General features: G+C 40.7%; 1 protein-coding gene across 2 annotated transcripts in view; it reads left to right on the top strand.

Moving 5' to 3' along the window:
- The first annotated feature begins 492 nt into the window (after window positions 1–492).
- Window positions 493–21,801, top strand: part of ACTR2 (actin related protein 2) — a 47,300-nt gene continuing 25,991 nt past the window's right edge. The window contains exons 1-3 of one of the 2 annotated variants that reach the window (XM_055241142.2): window positions 493–3,419; window positions 15,686–15,796; window positions 17,883–17,897. In XM_055241142.2, the coding sequence (XP_055097117.1) occupies window positions 3,372–3,419; window positions 15,686–15,796; window positions 17,883–17,897 (174 nt within the window). In that variant the 5' untranslated portion in view covers window positions 493–3,371. The remainder of the gene's footprint in view (window positions 3,420–15,685; window positions 15,797–17,882; window positions 17,898–21,801) is intronic. The other variant, XM_055241143.2, reaches the window with a different exon arrangement.

The raw sequence follows: 21,801 nt of genomic DNA, 5'->3' as shown, positions 1-21,801 counted from the left end.
TTTACGTTTATGATTTTAGCTCTTATATTTAGGTCTTTGATCCATTTTGAGTTAGTTTCTGTAGATGATGTGAGGTGAGAGAGAGATAAAAGAATGAGGGGCCAGGCGCAGTGGCTCACACCTATAATCCTAGCTCTTTAGGAAGCTGAGGCAGGAGGATCCCTTGAGACCAGGAGTTTGAGACCAGCCTGGCCAACCTCATCTCTACTAAAAATACAAAAATTAGCTGTATATGGTGGCACACACCTGTAGTCCCAGCTACTTGGAAGGCTGAGGCAAAATGGATCAAAGACCTAATGGACCATGTTGGCGAGGCTGGTCTCAAACTCCTGACCTCAGGTGATCCACTCGCCTCAGTCTCCCAAAGTGCTGGGATTACAGGCGTGAGCCACTGCGCCTGGCCCTTTTGCTTTATTTTCTACTTTTTTTTTTTTAATTGCTTTTTGCCTAAGACAGATCAAGATTTTTTGTTTTTTTTTTTGTTTTCTTTTCTTCTTCTTTTTTTTATTTTTTTGAGATAGGGTCTGGCTGTGTCACCCAGGCTGCAGCGTAGTAGCGCAATCTCAGCTCACTGCAAACTCTGCCTCCTGGGCTCAAATCATCTTCCCACCTCTGCCTCCCAAGTAGCTGGGACTATAGGCACGGCTAATTTTTGTATTTTTTTTTGTAGAGACGGGGTTTCACCATCTGGCCTAGGCTGGTCTTGAACTCCTGAGCTCAAGTGATCCACCCACCTTGGCCTCCCAAAGTGCTGGGATTACAGATGTGAGCCATTGTCCCAGTCTAGATTTTTTGTTTCAATACATGAACTAAAAGCTTTAAATTTCTATTATGTCAATTATCAATTTTTTCTTTTATAGATCATGATTTTAGTGTCATATCTAAGCAAACTTTGCTTAACTTAATGTCAAAAGATTTTCCTGTTTTTTTTTCTGAAATTTATAGTTTTAGCTTTTATATTTAGGTCTATGAGCCACTTAAATCAATTTTTATGTGTGATGTGAGGTAAGAATCAAAGTTCTTTTTTTTCCCTCCCACACCATTCGTTGAAAAGATTACCCTTTCCCCATGGATTGTTTTAGCACCATTGTTGAAAATCAATTGACCATAATGTAAAGGTTTATTTGTGGACTATTTGATTCCATTGATTGATATAACTGCCTCTGTGCCAGTATTACAGTCTTCATTACTGTAGCTTTATAATAAGTTTTGAATTCAGGTAGTGGAAGTTCTCCATCTTTATCTGTTTCAAAATCCCTTTATTCTGGTTCCTTTTCATTTCATATAAATTTTAGGGCCAAACTTGCCAATTTTTTTTTTTTTTTTTTGAGATGGAGTCTTGCTCTGTCACCAGGCTGGAGTGCAGTGGTGAGATCTCTCTCACTGCAACCTCTGCCTCCCGGGTTCAAGCGATTCTCCTGCCTCAGCTTCCTGAGTGGCTGGGATTACAGGTGAGTGCCAACATGCCCAGCTAATTTTTGTATTTTTAGTAGAGACGGGGTTTTGCCATGTTGGCCAGGCTTGTCTTGAACTCCTGATCTCAGGTGATCTGCCCTCCTTGGCCTCCCCAAGTGCTGGGATTACAGGCGTGAGCCACTGCGCCCGGAATCATGTTCTTTCTTTAAAAATACAAATTAGCAATCCCCTTAATTCCACAAAGAGGAAAAGTAAAAGAACACAGAAATGCTTGAGTTCAATTGGCTGAGACCAATGCACTTTCAAGAAAACTGCACAGCACTAGCATTGGAGGCTACAAAAAAAAGATATGGACTCTATACTCAAGGAATTTATGAACAGATAAATTTTTCTGCTGGCTGAGGTACTTCTCTGACTGTTAAAGCAGGTAAAAGGAAGAAATGTTCCTCCGAGACTTCCTACCTATTCTAACCTCTCAAACTTCCAATTGCAACAATGGCAGCTTTATTTTTATCTTAGTATTTATGTGTTGAGGGTTCCATATAAGATTAAATTTGAATAAAGCACTGTATGCCTTTAAAAAGCTTTGAAAGTCACTGGTCTAATGAAAGAACAGTGAAAACTGACAGGCAGCTATATTATAAAAAGAATACTGGATTGAGGGTTCATGATGCCTGTTTTATTCTAGTTGTTGAACATGTACAGCCATGTAGAAGGAAAAGTTCTAGTTCTCACCTCTCATAAAGGATGGCATTTTAAAGGTGAATTTTAATGTCATTCATCTAATAAATATTTGTTGCATGTAATAAGCACAATGTTATTCATATATTCATAGTAAAGTAATAGGGAGAAAGGAAGTAAGGAACATCCTGAGGATATCAGCCGTCATCAGAGATGTGATAAGCTGGGTCTCAGAGCACAAGTTTGCCAATTGACTAAAAAGGAAAAAAAAATGAGGCATCGTAGATAGAATCATAGGTCCAGAAGAACAGAATTAGAAATAGTTACCACTGAATGAACATTTCCTCTATGCATAGACTTTTATCCTTACCACACCTACGGAGATAGAAGTTATTATCCCCATGCAGACAGGGGTATGCCAAAATCACAAAACTCGTGAGTGGCAGCGCCACGTTTGAAACTGAGGTTGTCTGATTTCAAAGCCAAGGCTCTGGGTTCACAGAACTACATGTACTTTAGAGGTGTGATGCAACATGGGACTACTAGAAGAAGGAGGCGGTGGGCCACGAGACTGGAAATGCAGGCACCTGCTCTCGCTCACTTGACCATGGAGCAACTTGGGCAAAGAAGGGGTGGGCTGACATTGGAGTACGGAACAAACGCATGATTTCAAATAAGCATGTGTGTATCCACCCCAGTTCTGTCCGCTGAAAAGGCCTAGAAGCAATGACACACCAAGCCCTGTCGAATGGTGGGGTCCGCCAGGACCTCCAGGCTTGCTCCTCGCCCTACCCGCCAGCTTCTCCGCCACATTCCACTGCCGCAGCAGAACCGGTGTCCTTCACCTGCCTGCGTCTTCTGCAGTTCGTTAAGCGACGCCCTTAGCTCCTGTGACACTTTAGGGATAAAGCCTCAGCACCCGCGATGTTGGCCGCCATTAACGCCCGGCAAAGCGCCGGGAACTAGAAGCAGCGAAGAACCCGGGTGGGCACCGACCGTGACGGCCGAGCCGGAAGCGGAGCTGCGGGCGGGGCCTCGACGCTCCTCCGTCTTTTATTGGAGCTCACCGCTGCCAGTCGCGCTGCCCGCCCATCCCACCCTTTTCGTGCGGGCATTCAGCTAAATGACGGGCGGAGCCCGACGGCGGCTTCCGGTCGGGGGAAAAAAGTTGGGCCGAAGGAGGGGCCGGGAAGACGCAGGAGGAAGAAGAGAAAACGGCCGGACGGCGGTGGCTGTAGGTTGTGCGGCTGCAGCGGCTCTTCCCTGGGCGGACGATGGACAGCCAGGGCAGGAAGGTGGTGGTGTGCGACAACGGCACCGGGGTAAGCGCCGGGCGAGGAGGCCTTGGCGGCTACAGACGCGGGCGGGTACGAGCAGCGGGTGCGCGGGCCCTCGGCCCCCTGGGCTGCACCTCCGGGCCCTCGGGGCGAAGGGGCGCGGGGCGGTGCCTCCCACCTCCGCGGGCATGGGAGCGAGCCGGCAGTTCCCTGGTCTCCCTTGAGCCTGCTACCCATTTAGCCTGCCACCCCCTCCAACCTTCCGGGTCGGGGCGGCGGGCGAGACCGGCACTGGACGCGGAGCCTACTGGCCGCCTGGCAGGGACCTGCTCCGCGCTTATGCGGGGGCAATTGGGCTAAAGCGAACGGAGGGGTAAAAGGCTCGGTTTGTGTGTTCCGAGAAGGGTTCTTTTCCCCAGGGCCGCCGGTTTGTAAAAAGGAGAAAGACCTAGAGGCCTTCCTCTTCCTGTATAGTTGAAGATACACCAAACGAGAAGCAGGAAGCGGGTTTACTTTAAAAAAAAAAAAAAAAAAAAAGGGAAGTGCTGTCATGGAGTGTGGACATCAGCCCTTTCGCTGTGTTTGTTGGGCTTTTTATTAGTTTTTTCGAGGGAAGGGGTCCAGATCGGCAGCGCATCGTTCACTTTTTGTTCTACTTACTGGTGATTTGGCCCAGGAGCAGGCCGGCGGAGACCAGCATGTTCCATTGAGTGGTTTTGGGTGACCTAGGACCCCGCAAGACTCAAGTGTTAATTCCACTGGCCTTAGGGGAAGTTAATTAGTGTTGGTTATCCCACCCCCAGCCCCCTTTTTCCCCTTCGTTTCAGAATACAGGTAATGTTAGCCTTTAAGATTAAAAAATTGTAAAATCTGACTAAAGCACTGATTTAGAAACTATTTGAAAATTGTTTCTGTAATCCCAGCACTTTGGGAGGCCCAGGCGGGCGGATCACCTGAGGTTAGGATTCGAGACCAGCCTAGCCAACGTGGTGAAACCCCGGTCTCTACTAAAAATACAAAAATTAGCCGGCCGTGGTGGCGCATGCCTGTAATCCCAGCTACTTGGGAGGCTGAGGCAGGAGAATCGCTTGAAGCCAGGAAGCGGAGGGTGCAGTGAGCCAAGATTGCGCCACTGCACTCCAGCCTGGGCGACAGGAGTGAAACTCCATCTCAATTAAAAAAAAAAAAAAAAAAGTTGTTTCATTCAGACCTCCCTCTTGCCAGATTTAAAAAAAAAAAAATGTATTTTGGGTAGCAAAGTCAGCAAATTAGAAGATGGAAATATTATTTATTCTGGATGACTTCTATAGTGATTTCTAACCATTTTGTGACTTTTCTCCCCTCCCTCCCATAAATATGATATATGAATTAAAGTACATTTTACTTGAACAAAACACTTTGGAATCTGAATTGTTGAGGGGGAAAAGAGCTGGTATTTACTGCCATAATACTGCCCTTGATTAGATTTGTTACAGAATTTTACAAGCAATAATTATGGTAGCTTCATCTGAACTGTGTTAAAAATGGACTAGAGTAAAAAGAGTGTTAACATACAATGAGGCCAGGCGCGGTGGCTCATGCCTGTAATCCCAGCACTTTGAGAGGTCGAGGCGGGCGGATCACCTGAGGTCAGGAGTTCGAGACCAGGCTGGCCAACATGGTGAAACCGCGTCTCTACTAAAAATACAAAAATTAGCCAGGCATGGTGGTGGGCGTCTGTAATCCCAGCTACCCGGGAGGCTGAGGCAGGAGAATCACTTGAACCCGGTAGGCGGAGGTTGCAGTGAGCCGAGATCGCACCACTCCAGCCTGGGCGACAGAGCAAGACTCCGTCTCAAAAAAAAAAAAAAAAAAAAACACACACCAAAAAATATATTAATGGGACGGTTTTTAAGAATGTAATACTTTTAAAAAGGCAGATCCACTGCTATGGAAACATGTCTAAGATTTTAAGTTGAAAAAGGTTTTAGAATGATTAAGTTTAAGTGTGTGTTCCTTATTAAAGACGTATGTCCACAAACTTGTATCTGCATATGAAAGTTTTGGAGGGATACATAAGAAATGTTCATAATGGTTACCTATGAGACAGAGGATAAGGGAGTGAGGGAAGATGGAGAGGACTTCATGACCTTTCTGAATTATTGGAAAAATGTTCTTTATTTGAACAAAGCAAGTATTATTAAACTATATTTAAACTAAATTAACCGTAAACGCATGTTACATGTGCAGTTAAAATTCAGTTAAATGTGCTTTTTAAAAAAGTATTAGCCTGATTTCCACTATAGTTTCAAATTGGCCTCTAAATAAATTCAAAACTTTAAAAATTGAATTTAAAATTTTTTGTGTTGTGATCGTGTCAGATATTCTTTTTAGAAAGTCAAGCCAGTTATATTTTAATGAATTCTTCTCTTTTAGTGGTTCAAGGTAATGAGCCCTGTATTTGTAGTATATATGAGTTTTTAAATATTAAATTAGAATGGGAATGTTAACTGTAAGCTGATTTTTTTTTTTTTTTTTTTTTTTTGGACACAGGATCTAGCTCTGTTGCCCAGCCTGGAGAGCAATGGCATGATCTCGGCTCTCTGCAACCTCTGCCTCCTGGGCTCAAGAGGTTCTCCTGTTTCAGCTTCTCGAGTAGCTGGGTCTACAGGCTTGTGCCACCACACCCAGCTAATTTTTTCACTTTTGTAGAGACTGGGTCTCCCTATGTTACCCAGGCTGGTCTTGAACTCCTGGGCTTAAGAGATCTGCCCAGCTGGGCCTCCTAAAGTGCTAGGAATACAGGCTTGAGCCACTGCACCCTGCTGTCAGAAGCTAATGTTATGTTACTATTCCATTAGTTAGCTAACATTAGAAAGCTGATTTTAGGCTGGGCGTTGTGGCTTATGCCTGTAATCCCAGCACTTTGGGAGGCTGAGGTAGGAGGATCACTTGAGGTCAGGAGTTTGAGACCAGCATGGCCATCATGGTGAAACCCCGTGTCTACTAAAAATACAAAAATTAGCTGGGCGTGGTGGCTGATGCCTGTAATCCCAGATACTTGGGAAGCTGAGGCAGGAGAATTGCTTGAACCTGGGAGGCGGAGGTTGCAGTGAGGCAAGATCACGCCACTGCACTCCAGCCTGGGCGACAGAGTGAGGCTCTGTCACAAAAAAAAAAAAAAAAAAGAAAGAAAGCTGATTGTAATATGTTATTGGTTAGTCTTGTGTCTAATCCATATTTTTAAGATTCTTTTCCTTAAGACAAATGATCAATTCCTGTCATAAATGAAAAAAGTGAGTGTAATTAATTCAAATAAACTTTATTTGTTCTTATGCTTCTAGTTATTTTGAAATTTTATGCAGATTTTCTATGGACATGATTGGTTTCAAATGAAGAAACAGTGCTGATAAAATACATGAATCATATAACAGGAATGCTGTAATAGTTCTGAGTATGTAGAGGACTGGGAACCGCTTAGATTGTGTATTCTGTTTCTTACCATTTGTAGACATGAATAATCATCTTGATTTTATTTAGATACCTGAAGTTATAATGACTCCTTTATAATTAAATATTAAAGAAGATATCAGATGTAATTTTGAACATTTATGGAAATAGTTGTTATCCTAAGGTGTTTTCATTTGCTCCTTACATGCCTTAGGTTTTAAAATTGTAGGCTGGCTGGATGTGGTTCCTCATGCCTGCATTTCCAGCATTTTGGGAGGCCGAGGTGAGAGGATTTCTTGAGGCCAAGAGTTTGAGACCAGCCTGGGTTAGTATAACAAGACCCCATATCTAGTAAAAACAAAAATAAAAATAAAATTATAGGCTTTTTAAAAAGTTGATGATTCTTTTAACCTCTCTGGCAGACCCAAATTAAATATTCTAGGGCGGGAGTGTCCAGTCTTTTGGCTTCCCTGGGCCACATTGGAAGAAGAATTGTCTTGGGCCACACATAAAATACACTAACAATAGCTGATGAACTAAAAAAATCGCCAAAAAAATTTCATAATGTTTTAAGAAAGTTTATGAATTTGTGTTGGGCCTCATGTGGGCCATGGGTTGGACAAGCTTCCCTGGAAACAAGTTTGTTCTTAACGATCACATGCCCAATGTTGGTCCCGCCCGATTTTCTATCTCCCAGGTTGACCAGTGTCTCAGTAGGGTTGCCCAGAGGAGGAAAACTCATTTGATCCAATAATTTATGTGGATTTTAACCATTCAAACCTCCTTCTGAAATCAAGCCACTTAAAGTGGCCCAGATAGGTGAAAATCTGGAGGTCTGTGAAACTCTAGGTTTAGGTCCTCTTCATGAGCTAGGCCCAGGCCCCTGGTGTTATGTGTCTTGTTACCAGACTAGGGTGATTTCATCCGCATTGAGTTAGATCACCAACAAAATGAACGTTTCCCCAGTGCTTGCTGTGTTGCTGGCACAGTGCTTAATAAGGTCCAGTTGTACAGAGTTTATAGCGCTAGAATAATTGCATTTGCATTTATGTAATTGACATTTGTAGTTGATTGTGGCCTGCTTTATCAGGCTTATGCTACTTTATATGTTGAATTTAGGAGTGTTTGAAACAGAAACAAACCAAAACCAAATTTGGTTTCATCTTGGAAAATGCTTTGGGATAAGTAGAATAAATATTTTGGTGGCCTAAGATCAGAACAGTCACTGTGCAGTTAACTTACTAAATAATATCAGTACCATGAGATAAAACTAGTAAGGGGAAAATAAATATTAAATAAACCCAAATGGGGCTTTATAAATCCCAGGTTATTATTTTTTTGAAGAGAAAAAAATGTACTTTTAGAGCAGATGTAGATAGAATTTTTCATTTTTGCTTGAACATTATACTGTTCATATTCTTACCATTTGATGACTCAGTGGGAAGTAAGGGAACGAGTTTAAACCACACTGCTATGAAGAGGAAACTATATATGGTAAAATCTATTTCTTAAACACAGCCTTACTGCACACAATGAAAGAACGAAGTCACCAAGTCTTAAAATGATTGACATGGGGGAGGAATTTCAAGGATTAAGATGATACCAATGATACCAAATGATAGTTTAGAAAAGAATGTTTTCTTTGTATTTTATCACATCATGGTTTAGATTTTTTTTTTTTTTTAAGATGGAGTCTTACTCTGTTGCCCAGGCTGGAGTGCAGTGGTGTGATCTTGGCTTACTGCAGCCTCCATCTCCCGGGTTCAAGCAATTCTCCTGCCTTAGCCTCCCCAGTAGCTGGGATCACAGGTGTGCACCACCATGCCCAGCTAATTTTTGTATTTTTAGTAGAGATGGGGTTTCTCCATGTTGGTCAGGCTGGTCTCCAACTCCTGACGTCAGGTGATCTGCCTGCCTCAGCCTCCCAAAGTGCTGGGATTATAGACGTGAGCACTGTGCCTGGCCTAGATTTTTTTTAAATACTGATTATTATTATTATTATTATTATTATTTGCAGAAGTAATCAGGTTGTCAGTTTTATATTATTGAAAAATTGGGGCCAGGCACAGTGGCTGATGCCTATAATCCCAGCACTTTGGGAGGTAAAGGTGGGAGGATTGCTTGAGGCTGGGAGTTCAAGACCAGCCTGAGCAACAGCGAGACCCGTCTCTACAAAAAAAATATAATTTTAAAATTATAATTTTTATTTTTTCTTTACTGCTTCTTGCAGAGCAGGACTACCCCATAGGCAGTGTGCCCAGAGTAGCCAGTATAATTTTTTTTTAAATTATTTTATTTTATTATTGTTTTTGAGACAGAGTCTCACTCTGTCGCCCAGGCTGGAGTGTATTCATGTAATCTCGGCTCACTGCAACCTCTGCCTCCCAGGTTCAAGTGATTCTTGTGCCCCAGCCTCCCGAGTAGCTGGGATTATAGGCATGCACCACCATGCCCAGCCAATTTTGTAGTTTTAGTAGAGATGGGGTTTCACCATATTGGCCAGGCTGGTTTTGAACTCCTGACCTCAAATGATCCTCCTGCCTCGGCCTCCTAAAGTGCTGGGATTACAGGTGTGAGCCCCCACACTCAGCCTTTTTTTTTTTTTTTTTTTTTTTCCTGACAGGGTCTCACTCTGTCGCCTAGGCTGGAGTGCAGTGGTACAATCATGACTCAAGGCTCAGCGTAGCCTCGACCTCCCTGGGCTCAGGTGATCCTCCCACCTCAGCCTCCCGAGTTTCTGGGGCTACAGGTGCGTGTCACCATGCCTGGCTAATTTTTGTATTTTTTGTAGAAATGGGGTTTTGCTCTGTAGCTTCAGGCTGGTCTCGAACTCCTGGGCCCAAGCAATCCACCCACTTTGGCTTCCTACAGTGCCGAGATTACAGGTGTGAGCCACCATTCCCAGCCAATTATTTTAATTCTTGTTATTATAACTGTTAATGTTTTCACATTTGAAGTAATGTGAAATAGTGTGATTTTTGCTATCTTGCTGGATTAATAAATACCCTGTATGAAAGCTGGTGCTGAATTCTATGGCAACATCTGCTACCAATAAACTACTGCTCAAGCAGAATAGTTTTATTAATAAGTGATTGATAATCTTTAATTTGAATAAAAAGCCTTTTTTTGTTAAGCAGTAATAGTAGGTTTACAGTTTTTATAGTTTCAGGGATTTCAGTGTTTGTCTTCTAACTTGGGAAATGTTTGTTGCTTAAAATATACTCACAAGAATGTTAAGATACGAACTACCATCTGAACGATTATAATCGGAAGACTTTGAGTGATGTGATTATTTGCCACTTTGCCATGTTGTGTGTCCAGTGTGTGTAGCTCTGAAGGAGAGGGGAGATGTGTCAACCTTAGCACCCTCTTCCCTGCACTAGGATTAGACCTATGCTCCATCCCAGGCTCCTCCTGCCACCTCCAGCTTCTCTTATGATTTCTCACTTAGTAAACTTATTTATTTACATTCAGCATGCCAAAAATGAACCTTACAAACTGGTAGATTCTCTTTTCATTCATTCATTCTATAATTTTTTTGAGATAATTTATACCCATATAAGTGAGCATTTTCATCCTGATAAATGGATACTTTTGACTATATCTGTTTATTACTTGGAGGTAGGCATAATAATTTAATATCAAAATAGTATTTAATTCCCATATTTGAGATATTTGTGTAAATTATGACTGACATTAGGCTGGTGATCATGACAGATGTTATACAGAAATGTGGGAACAATTGGGATAATGACGAGAACAGATTCTCTTCCCTATCATTTAAGTTTGTATCAAGTAAACTGGATTTTGACTTAAAAAAGAGTGTGATTTGGGAGAGAAGAGTGTGTGAGAGCTGTGTGTGTGTGTGTGTATGTGTGTATGTTTTAGTTTGAAAATACTAAAAAATACTAGATGTTATTCTTCTCTGAGGTCGTTTTTCCTCCAAGTCTCAGGTCACATTATTTAAGAAGACATTGAGAAAAAATGAACTAGTACTCCTGAATTCTGTTCATTTTAAGGGTGGGAAGTGTATTCCAGTTCATCACTATCAACCACTGCCAAGGGGAAGTAGCTGTGAGCAACTGGGTTATCTATTGCATATGCTATCATATCATGCTAACTTCTGCCTTAAAAAGTAATCCAGGCTGGGTGCCATGGCTCACGCCTATAATCCCAGCACTTTGGGAGGCTGAGGCAAGTGGATCACGAGGTCAGGAGATTGCGACCATCCTGACCAACTTGGTGAAACCCCTTCTCTATTAAAAATACAAAAATTAGCCAGATGCAGTGGCGAGCGCCTGTAATCCCAGCTACTCGGAAGGCTGAGGCAAGAGAATCGCTTGAACCCGGGAGGCAGAGGTTGCAATGAGCCGAGATCACGCCACTGCACTCCAGCCTAGACTACAGAGTGAGACTCAGTCTCAATAAAATAAAATAGAATAAAATAAAATAATCCAAAAGAATTGTATTATACTTTTAGAAATGGGTAGCTGTATCTGAAAAATGCTGTTACCTTGGTGGCTCAGTATAAACTAAGACTAGGTTTTGGGGGCTTGTAAGAAGACATCTGAATAATATGTTTTATGTAGTTTCTATTAATAAAATGTAAACATGAGGTGAAAGGATAGGAATTGAGGTGGCTTGGGAGTGTGAACCTTCCTCATTTCAGACAAATTTTTCATAAAAGCTTCTGATTTTATGAAATCTGATTGTCATGACTCTAACATATTTGAAAAAACTCTGTTTTTAAAAGACTAAGTGGGGCCGGGTGCGGTGGCTTACGCCCGTAAGCCCCAGCCTGGTGGATTACATGAGGTCAGGAGTTAAGAGACCAGCCTGGCCAACATGGTGAAACCCCGTCTCTACTAAAAATACAAAAATTAGCTGGGCATGGTGGCAGGTGCCTGTAGTCCCAACTACTTGGGAGGCTGAGGCAGAATTGCTGGAACCTAGGAGGCAGAGGTTGCAGTGAGCTGCGATGATGCCACTGCACTCCAGCCTGGATGACAGAGTGAGACTACATCTCAAAAAAAAAAAAAAAAAAAAAAAAAAAAAAAAAAAAAAAGACAAGTGAAATTCTGGATGGCAGAATGTCCTAGGCTATTTATAATTAAATGTGGTTCATCAACGTCATCTCCAACAGGTCTGCTGTAGAGATCTTTGAAAATATCAAATTTTTATGTTTGGAGAGCTACATAAGATCTTGCTAAGTTTTACCACATTAAACAAAAGAGTTTCTTGTAGATAGTAGCTTTCTTTTGTTTGTTTGTTTGTTTTGTTTTTTGGTTTGTTTTGTTTTGTTTTTGAGACGGGGTCTCATTCTGTTGCCCAGGCTGGAGCGCAGTGGCGTGATCTCAGCTCACTGCAACCTCCATCTCCCAGGTTCAAGTGATTCTCATACCTCAGCCTCCCAAGTAACTGGGATTACAGGCATGCACCACCATACCTGGCTAATTTTTGTTGGTTTTAGTAGAGATGGGTTTCCATCACGTTGGTCAGGCTGATCTCAAACTTCTGGCCTCATGTGATTCAAGTGATGTACATAGTAGCTTTCTATCAAGAGGTACATTGCTATTTTCTGTCTACCTTTGTTTTATTACTGTCATGTATCACATTCAGGTTCTATTTTTCATCTTTAATTCTAAGAATGTGTGGTGCCTGGAGCCATAGAAAAATAGACTTTTTCTGAATATTAAATATATTTTTAAACAATCATGGTATCATACTGTTAAGTCAATAGCAAAACTTTTAATATTTATTGATCATTTACTGTGTACCTATTATGTGCCAGACACTGTTCTAGGCAGTTGGAATTCATCAGTAAACACAGTGTAGCTAACATTAAATAAATGCTTGTTAATGAGGGTGCAGACTATGATTACATTTCCTTTCTTATATAGCTTCCTCCTCCCACCCTGAAATTTTTAATTGCCCTTTCCTTGCAATGTCTGCTCTTACTAAATAGACTATATATTATTTATTTTTTATATGTTTTTTGAGACAGGGTCTCACATGATCACGGCAGCCTTGACCTCCCAGGCTCAAGTGATCCTCCCACCTCTGTCTCCGGAGTAGCTGGGACTATAGCATATGCCACAATGCCTGGTCAATTTTAAAATTTTTTGTAGTTTTTTTTGGGGGGGAGTCTTGCCATGTTGCCCATACTGGTCTCGAGCTTCTGGGCTCAAGTGATCTACCCGCCTAAGCCTCCCAAAGTGCTGGAATTACAGGTGTGAGCCACTGGGACCAGCGTAAACAGACTGTACAAGAATTTGTAACTGCCAGGCACAGTGGCTCATGCCTGTAATCCCAGCAACTGAGGAGGCTGAGACAGGAAGATCACTGGAGGCCAGGAGTTCCAGACCGGCCCGTGCAACATAGTGAGACCCCATCTCTACAAAAAATTTTAAAACTTACGCTGGGCATGGCGGCTCATTCCTGTAATCCCAGCACTTTGGGAGGCCGAGGCAGGTGGACCACTTGAGGTCAGGAGTTTGAGGACAACATGGTGAAACCCCGTCTCTACTAAAAAAGAATTACCTGGGGGTGGTGAGGTACACCTGTAGTCCCAGCTACTCAGAAGGCTGAGGCACGAAAATCACTTGAACCCGTGGGGGGGCAGGGGGGAGGCCAAGGTTGCAATGATCTGAGATAGAGCCACTGCACTCCAGCCTGGGCGACAGAGTGAGACTGTCTCAAAAAATAATAATGAAAATAAAAACTTGTTCAGGCCTGGTGGCACATACCTGTAGTCCCAGCTACTTGGGAGGCTGAGGTGGGAGCATCACTTGAGCCCAGGAGTTAGAGGCCACAGTGAGCTGCAGTTGTGCCACTGCACTCCAGCCTAGGCAACATACAAGACCCCAACTCTAAATTTTAAATATTTTTTGCCAGGTGCAGTGGCTCACGCCTTTAATCCCAGCACTTTGGGAGGCCGAGGCAGGTGGATCACGAGGTCAGGAGATCGAGACCATGGTGAAACCCCGTCTCTACTAAAAATACAAAAAATTAGCTGGGCGCAGTGGCAGGCGCCTGTAGTCCCAGCTACTCGGAGAGGCTGAGGCGGGAGAATGGCGTGAACCCGGGAGGCGGAGCTTGCAGTGAGCCGAGATTGCGCCACTGCACTCCGGCCTGGGCGACAGAGCGAGACTCTGTCTCAAAAAATATATGTATATATTTTTTAAATTAAAAAAGTATTAAAAGCTCTTGATTCTCTCAAGTTCTACTGTAGTTAAATCCTGCAGAATATCAGTTTCTTATGTATAAAATGGAAGTTTTATCACAATGATATGTTCTCCTTGGAGCAGTACACAGAGAATGAAATTATGTTACCTGGTATTACTAAATACGTTTATCTAAATATAAAAATGTAAATAGGGCCAGCGCAGTGGCTCACGCCTGTAATCCCAGCACTTTGGGAAGCTGAGGCGGGCAGATCACGAGGTCAGGAGATCGAGATCATCCTGGCTAACACAGTGAAACCCCGTCTCTACTAAAAATACAAAAAATTAGCCGGGTGTGGTAGTGGGTGCCTGTAGTCTCAGCTACTCGGAATGCTGAGTCGGGAGAATGGCGTGAACCTGGGAGGTGGAGCTTGCAGTGAGCCGAGATGGCGCCACTGCACTCCAGCCTGGGCAACAGAGCGAGACTCTGTCTCAAAAAAAAAAAAAAAAAAAAAATTAAATAAATAAATAAATAAATAAATAAATAAATAGCTAGCTAGCCAGGCGCGGTGACTCAACGCCTGCCAGCCCAGCACTTTGGGAGGCCAAGGTGGGCAGATTACCTGAGGTCAGGAGTTCGAGACCAGCATGGCCAACATGCTGAAACCCTGTCTCTACTAAAAATGCAAAAATTAGCTGGGCGTGGTGGCGGGTGCCTGTAATCCCAGCTACTTGGGAGGCTAAGGCAGGAGAATTGCTTGGACCCGGCAGGCAGAGGTTGCAGTGAGCTGAGATCATGCCACTGCACTCCAGCCTGGGCGACAAGAGTGAAACTCCGTCTCAAACAAATAGCCAAAAATGCCTAATAAATTTTATTTTCATAATATAGTGATATTAGTTTAAATGACACTTGGTTTTCCCATTTTGGAAAATGACATTGTCTAAGTGATTTGCCCAAAATGAATGAAAGTCTGTTTTAGAATTGAAGCTTTAGTTCTGTTCATTTTCTCACATTTCTCTTTCTAAAAATACTTAGCATTTGGCCGGGCACGGTGGCTCACGCCTGTAATCCCAGCACTTTGGGACGCTGAGGCAGGCGGATCACCTGAGGTCAGGAGTTTGAGACCAGCCTGACCAACATGGAGAAACCCCGTCTCTACTAAAAATACAAAATTAGCTGGGCTTAGTGGCGCATGCCTGTAATCCCAGCTACTCAGGAGGCTGAGGCAGGAGAATCACTTGAACCCAGGAGGCGGAGGTTGCAGTGAGCCGAGATCATGCCATTGCACTTCTGCCTGGGCAAAAAGAGTGAAACTCCATCTCAAAACAAAAACAAAAAAAACCTTAGCATTTGTTCAGCGAATTTGTCCATCCCACAGATACTTCTGGAGTGAGCACTGTGTGCCAGGAGCTCTGTTAGGTATCGGATTCCAGCACAAACTGATCAGCTTAGCTCCCTGCTCTTACGAGGCTTTTGCTCTAGTGAGGGAACTTAGGCACTAATTTAGAGTAAATAAACATGAACCCTGGAAGTAGGCAATGCCATGAAAGAAGTAAAAAGGAGATGTTGCGATAGATTGAGTGGCTACTTCGGGTGGACTGAAAGCACCAAAAGTTTAAAATGTTATATAAATGCAAAGTGGTATTTTTCAGATGCTGTCTTAAAATATAGTAAATATCCTGATGCTAACCCACTTTTATTTTACTGTTTCATTCCAGTTTGTGAAGTGTGGATATGCAGGCTCTAACTTTCCAGAACACATCTTCCCAGCTTTGGTTGGAAGACCTATAATCAGATCAACCACCAAAGTGGGAAACATTGAAATCAAGGTAATATTTTATTTATTGATAAATGATAATCAAGACATGTGAGGTGTTCTTATAAAAGTAGTTTAACAGTTCTTTTAAGTAGTTTTAAAATATGTTGCCATGAAAAGCAAAGGGGAGGGCAGAAGTTCTCATATTTTTAATTTATATCAACACCTGAACAAGGGCACAAAAATTGAAGTTAATTTCATCTGATTTTGTTTATGTATGGCTTGATGCCATTACTCTTTGGAGTAAAATACTTAAGTTTATTACATTAATGTGAAACACTGTGTTAGTGACTTAAGTCCTATTACATAATATAATTTTTAAAAGAAATTGGCCCGGTATTTTTATGTCTTTCAATTCCATATATTTGTCATTGTATGTGAGTGTCTCTTTCGCACCTTAGACTTTTTCTTTTCATGTTTTTATGACCTGATCCCTCTACTTTTTTATATAGCCATTTAGGAAGACAGGGTGTAAATCTCATTGATTCCTCTTTTCATTAATGTAACTTATTTCCATAATGTGCAGAAGGAAGCCATTCAAGCCTTTATTTGGCCTTGCATTATGTATCTTACCATAAAGAGGAAGGAAAGTTTTCATTGCCTACTCGCTGTATTTAAGATGAAAGACTACATGTAAAGATGATAGATTTTTCTCCCATATTAAAGGGATCAGAAATCAAGTAGGAGTTACAGTATTTGAGAAGAAAGAGAACAGTGAGAGGGCAGTAGTCACCAGTTGGCTTTAAGTTCTTCAGGTGACTGAGGGATCAAGTTATACAGAATGCCGTAGAATTTAGGGTCTTTTTTAGTGAATTATTTGTGAACATGCTAGCATTGTTGGTCCTATCTGGATAGTCTTTAGCAAGCCTTCAGTGTAAGGTTATGAGTCATTTGAAATATGCATTAGGGCGTATCTCTTTGGGACATTTGTTTTATGTAGGTAGGTGGTAATAGGTGGTAGAGATTTGCTATGTAGCCCTCTGCTTTTGGGATAGAGAGTTGAGTTACACAATGAATAAAAATACAAGCTGAAACTTGGGTTCTGTGTTAGTTTTTTTTTTTTTAAGAGTTAAAGTAGCAAATTTTTCTGGCCTCTCCTGTTAACAAAAAAAATAAAATGGGACACTCAATATAAGTTTTTTCTTTTTAAGGAGCTTTTGGAATATTTGTGGGATTCCTTACTTGCTTATTGTGAACTCCTTTCATTCCAAATGAATTCTATCTTAAATGAACTTTGACTGGAAATTAGCTAATAATAGTGATAAGGATAAACTGTTTAATGAAGCTGAAGGCTATACTTTTTATTCAGTGTCAGGTTTTTAAAGAATGGCTTTTTTATATACTGGACAATAAAATTTTTGAGATATGAAGAAATATCATGTATAGCCATAAATTTATTTTCCAACATAGGCACAAATAACTACACATCTCTTCATGCCCACTTTCTTCATTTTTAAGGCCAAGTGATAGAAATCAAATTTGTCAATATGCTAATAAAACATTTTTGCCAAGGAATTCCCTAGCAGCATTTGCTTGTATGGTTTGTCTTTCTGTATTCTATTGGCTCAATTCTGTTCACTCTGTGCAATCTTATAAGCCTATCAAGTTAAATTGTTCTTCGAGTAGAAAACAGCAAAAGATACCTGTGTCAAATAAATTTAACCTGAACACTAGAGCTTGGAAAAACAACCCTGAGCTATCTAACTCTCTGCCTACTCAGCTAGACCTTTGCTGTTATCATTTATTTTTCTTAATTAAAGTTCTTAAGTTCAGTAATGAATTAAAGAAGCTTACTTTTTGGAATTCCTGTGCTTAGTATTTTGACTTATACTTTTTGTGTCTTGTTAGCTAAAATGTGGTAGACTAAAAAATGAAAATTTAAATCGTTTAATGAGTTAATTTGCATTCAGGAATAACTGTCCATGTTAATTTGGCCCTAATTATTAACTCCATTAAATATAGTAGTACTGCATCTGACCTCAACCTAATTGTCTCTATTGCTTGTATGTTTAAACATTTCAGTGAGGATTTTATTTAGGCCTTTTCTGACTCTTACTTCTACCTTCTCTCTCTTCACCTTTCTTGACCCGTTGAAGTAGAATAACAAAAAGATGGTAAGTGAGGTTACACACATGCTCTGTTTATTTTCCACTTTTGCTTGATGGGACAGTAGTTGTTGTTTTGTGTCCCTTTAGTATTGGGGAGGGGGGGTTATTCCATATTTTTATTTTAAGTACTTTGATTTTTAACCTTTTTCATTGCTTCAATTTGATAGCAACTAATTAAGTCCTATACTTTCCTGATTGCGTACAATGGACCAAACAAGAACTAATTACTAACATAGTTTTGAATTGTTTTCCTTGTTTTTCTTGTAGATGAATGTTATAGTTAAAACGGAATGTGTTGTGCATAATATTAGAAACCAAATGGCTTTATATAGGATATGTGTGATCCAGAAAATTCAAGTGAAGTTGTTACATTTGAATAAATTCACTTTATTGACCAGTATTAAATTGAACATTGACTGTCATAGCCTGTATGTATATTTGCATCTAGTATGGTATCATATGTGTACTTAATAAACTGAGTAAAATTTTAATATGTAAATAAACCATAGATAGAAAAAGAGAATTCTTTCCATATCATCCTTACTGATGAGCAGATTTCACAACGTTATCTGAGGATAAATAAGAAAAAGGTAAAGCTTTTCTATAAACAACAGATTTTCCCCCCAAAGAAATAACATTGTGCAGTGCGTTTTTCTTTACAACTATAAGCTTGCTGGGCTTATCTCAGACATTTAACTCTTTCATTGTATTTTTCTGTGATAGTCTAAGTGCTTCTGTAGTAGACACTTTTCAAGTTTGTTTTTAATACTGTTTGTAAGAATCTCTGACAAAAATCAGGCACTTCTAAATATGTTTTCACTAGTAATAGTAACTTTGTGAAGTTTTCTTTTGAACAAACAAAAACATTTAAAAGAGGAAATTTATCCTAAATCGAAGATCATACATTTGTGTTAATATTCTAATGAGATTAAGAAAAGGGTGTGCCTGCTGGGCACGGTGGCTCGTGCCTGTAATCCCAGCACTTTGGGAGGCCCAAGCGGGTGGATCACAAGGTCACAAGTTCAAGACCAGCCTGATGAACATGGTGAAGCCCCGTCTCTACTAAAAATACAAAAATTAGCCAAGTGTGGTGGCGTGTGCCTGTAATTCCAGCTACTCAGGAGGTTGAGGCAGGAGAATCGCTTGAACCTGGGAGGCGGAAGTTGCAGTGAGCCAAGATCACACCACTGCACTCCAGCCTGGGCAAGAGTGATACTGCATCTCAAAAAAAAAGAAAAGGGAAGAGTGTGCTTGTAGAGAACAGTGTAGGCTTATTTTAACAGAAGTTTTTCACCGAGTGAGGTGGTTCATGCCTGTAATCCCAGCACTTTGGCAAGACGAGGTGGGAGGATAGCTTGAGCCCAGGAGTTCAAGACCAGCCTGGGCAACATGGCAAGACCCTGTCTCTACAGAAAGTTTTTTAAAAAGTAACCAGGCATAGTGATATGTGCCTCCCAAGCTACTTGGGAGGTTAAGGCAGGAGTATTGCTTGAGCCCAGAAGTTCGAGGCTGCAGTGGGTGATGACAGGGCCACTGCACTCCACCCTGGGTGACAGAGCAAAACCCTGCCTCTATTAGTTAATTGAACAAACAAATGTTTTCAGTGGAATTTTCTTCTAGGGATTTAATTGTGCTTTTGAACTTGAGTTTACTCTGTATTCTAATTTGAGGTGACATTGCTCAAAATGATTCTTGGCAAATATGATCCCTACTACCCACTTTTCATGAAGTATAAATACCTTTGAAACAGCATCTCAGTTACTGTGATTTTTTTCATTGTTTCAGATAGGTGATGTTCAGTGGTGGGGCAGGTGGTTAAAACCTAAGGTCTGATCTGATCACTTATAACTTGGTTCTGAGTGATGAAGGCAAGTTATATAACACTTAGTAGGATTTTTTGATTAAAATTTTAGCTATGAAAATTTTTTAATTGGATAGCTTGAATAGTCAAACTTTGTACTTCTTAAATAAGTTAATACTCCATTTTAAATGTCCTCTTTGTTCTGAGGAAGGTAAGGATACTCAATTCCAAACATTTCTTTCAGTTAATCCTTTATAGTATGTGTGGTCCCAGAAGTAGATACACGAGGCATTTATTTAGAGTTGGCATTGGGTCACGTAAATGGAAGCCCCTATTCGTACATTAAACAAAAAGTAAATTTCTGTTGAAATCAGATCAGACTTATTTCAAATTGGCTGAAATAATACTGATTATATTATCTAATTATCTAATCTGTTATCTTGTACAACACAAAAGACGTAGAGGAAAGTTAGTAACAAAAATAGTATATATAATTACAGGTATAGATTCCCCCCCAACATTTTATTAAGCAGTATTAAGAAAACAGCAATATTGAAATGATTTTACAATGAAACTTGTATATCCATCACTTAGATTCTGACATTAATATATATCATACTGATTTATTACATATCTGTTCATCCATTCATCAGTGCATCTTGTTTTTTGATGGATTTCAAAGTAAGTTGCAGATACCAGTATACTTCTTCCTGAATACTTCAACATGTGCATGTTATTAACCAGAATTCACAAATACAGATTTTTAGTTTTGCATATTCCTCATAGAAGAATCTAAACGGTTGGGTGTGGTGACTCATGCGTATAATCCTAGCACTTTGGGAGGCTGAGGTGGGTGGATCCCTTGAGCCAGGAGTTCAAGAACAGCCTGGGCAACATGGTGAAACCCTGTCTCTGCTAAAAATACAAGAATTAGCTGGGCATGTAGCCTGTAGTCCCAGCTACTTGGGAGGCTGAGGTGGGAGGATCACCTGAGCCTGGGGAGGTTGAGGCTGTGGTAAGCCATAATGGCACCACTGCACTCCAGCTTGGGTGACAGAGTGAGACTCCATCTCAATAAAAAAAAAAAGGAGTCTAAACATTTAATATTTCAGAAATTTGAGTAGTAAGTTAGTAAGTTATGGTAAATGAACTTCATAAGAAATTGCAACAGAAATTTTTACTGAACATTTCTAGCATCTGTTTTTAACTATGTTATACTTTTTGATGTTGCTTTTAGTGGATTTTCCAGACATCTGTTTGTTTTTTTATTAGAGTCCTCACCTTGGTTTCATCTCTGATATTTTCTTTTTCTTTTTCTTTTTTTTTTTTTGATTTAAAACTCATATATTTTTAAGCCTTCTTTTTAAAACATCTCATGTTGGCCAGGCACGGTGGCTCATGCCTGTAATCCCAACACTTGGGAGGCCAAGATGGGTGAATCACTTGAGGTCAGGAGTTTGAGACCAGCTTGGCCAACATGGTGAAACCCCATCTTTACTAAAAATACAAAAATTAGCCGGGCATGTTGGCAGGTGCCTGTAATCCCAGCTACTCAAGAGGCTGAGGTAGGAGAATCACTTGAACCTGGGAGGCAGAGGTTGTAGTGAGCTGAGATCATGCCACTGCACTGTAGCCTGGGCAGTAGAGCGAGACTCAGTCTCAAAAAAAAATCTTGTGTTAATTTTGCTGCTGCTTTTTTTTTTTGTCTCTCCATCTTTAAAACTTAACATATTGTAGCAAATGTCTACTTCTGATACTAGTTTTTTTAATTGAATTTATCAACATATGTAGAAATTAATATTATTTAACATCTTGACTAGCTGTTTTCTAAAAATAAGTCTAAATGCTAGGACATCCTTACTTATTATATATACAAAATGTGACTTTCAAATGTGGGTCATCTTAAGTATGCTCTCATTGGAGACAAGACTTGTGAGTATTATGCTTCATGTGTGATGGTGTAGTTTTCCAATATACTTTAAGATTGAAAATGTTGCTCAAGAGACAATTTTAAAGGATGGGTTATTTGCCTATATCTTAATATTTTATAACTACAAATTCTCATTCACCTTGGTGAGGCATATGTAGAAACAGTTTAAATTCTTATTC

Source organism: Symphalangus syndactylus, chromosome 14, assembly GCF_028878055.3.
Source record: "Symphalangus syndactylus isolate Jambi chromosome 14, NHGRI_mSymSyn1-v2.1_pri, whole genome shotgun sequence".
NCBI lineage: Eukaryota > Metazoa > Chordata > Mammalia > Primates > Hylobatidae > Symphalangus > Symphalangus syndactylus.
This window is presented reverse-complemented; position numbering and strand designations above follow the sequence as displayed.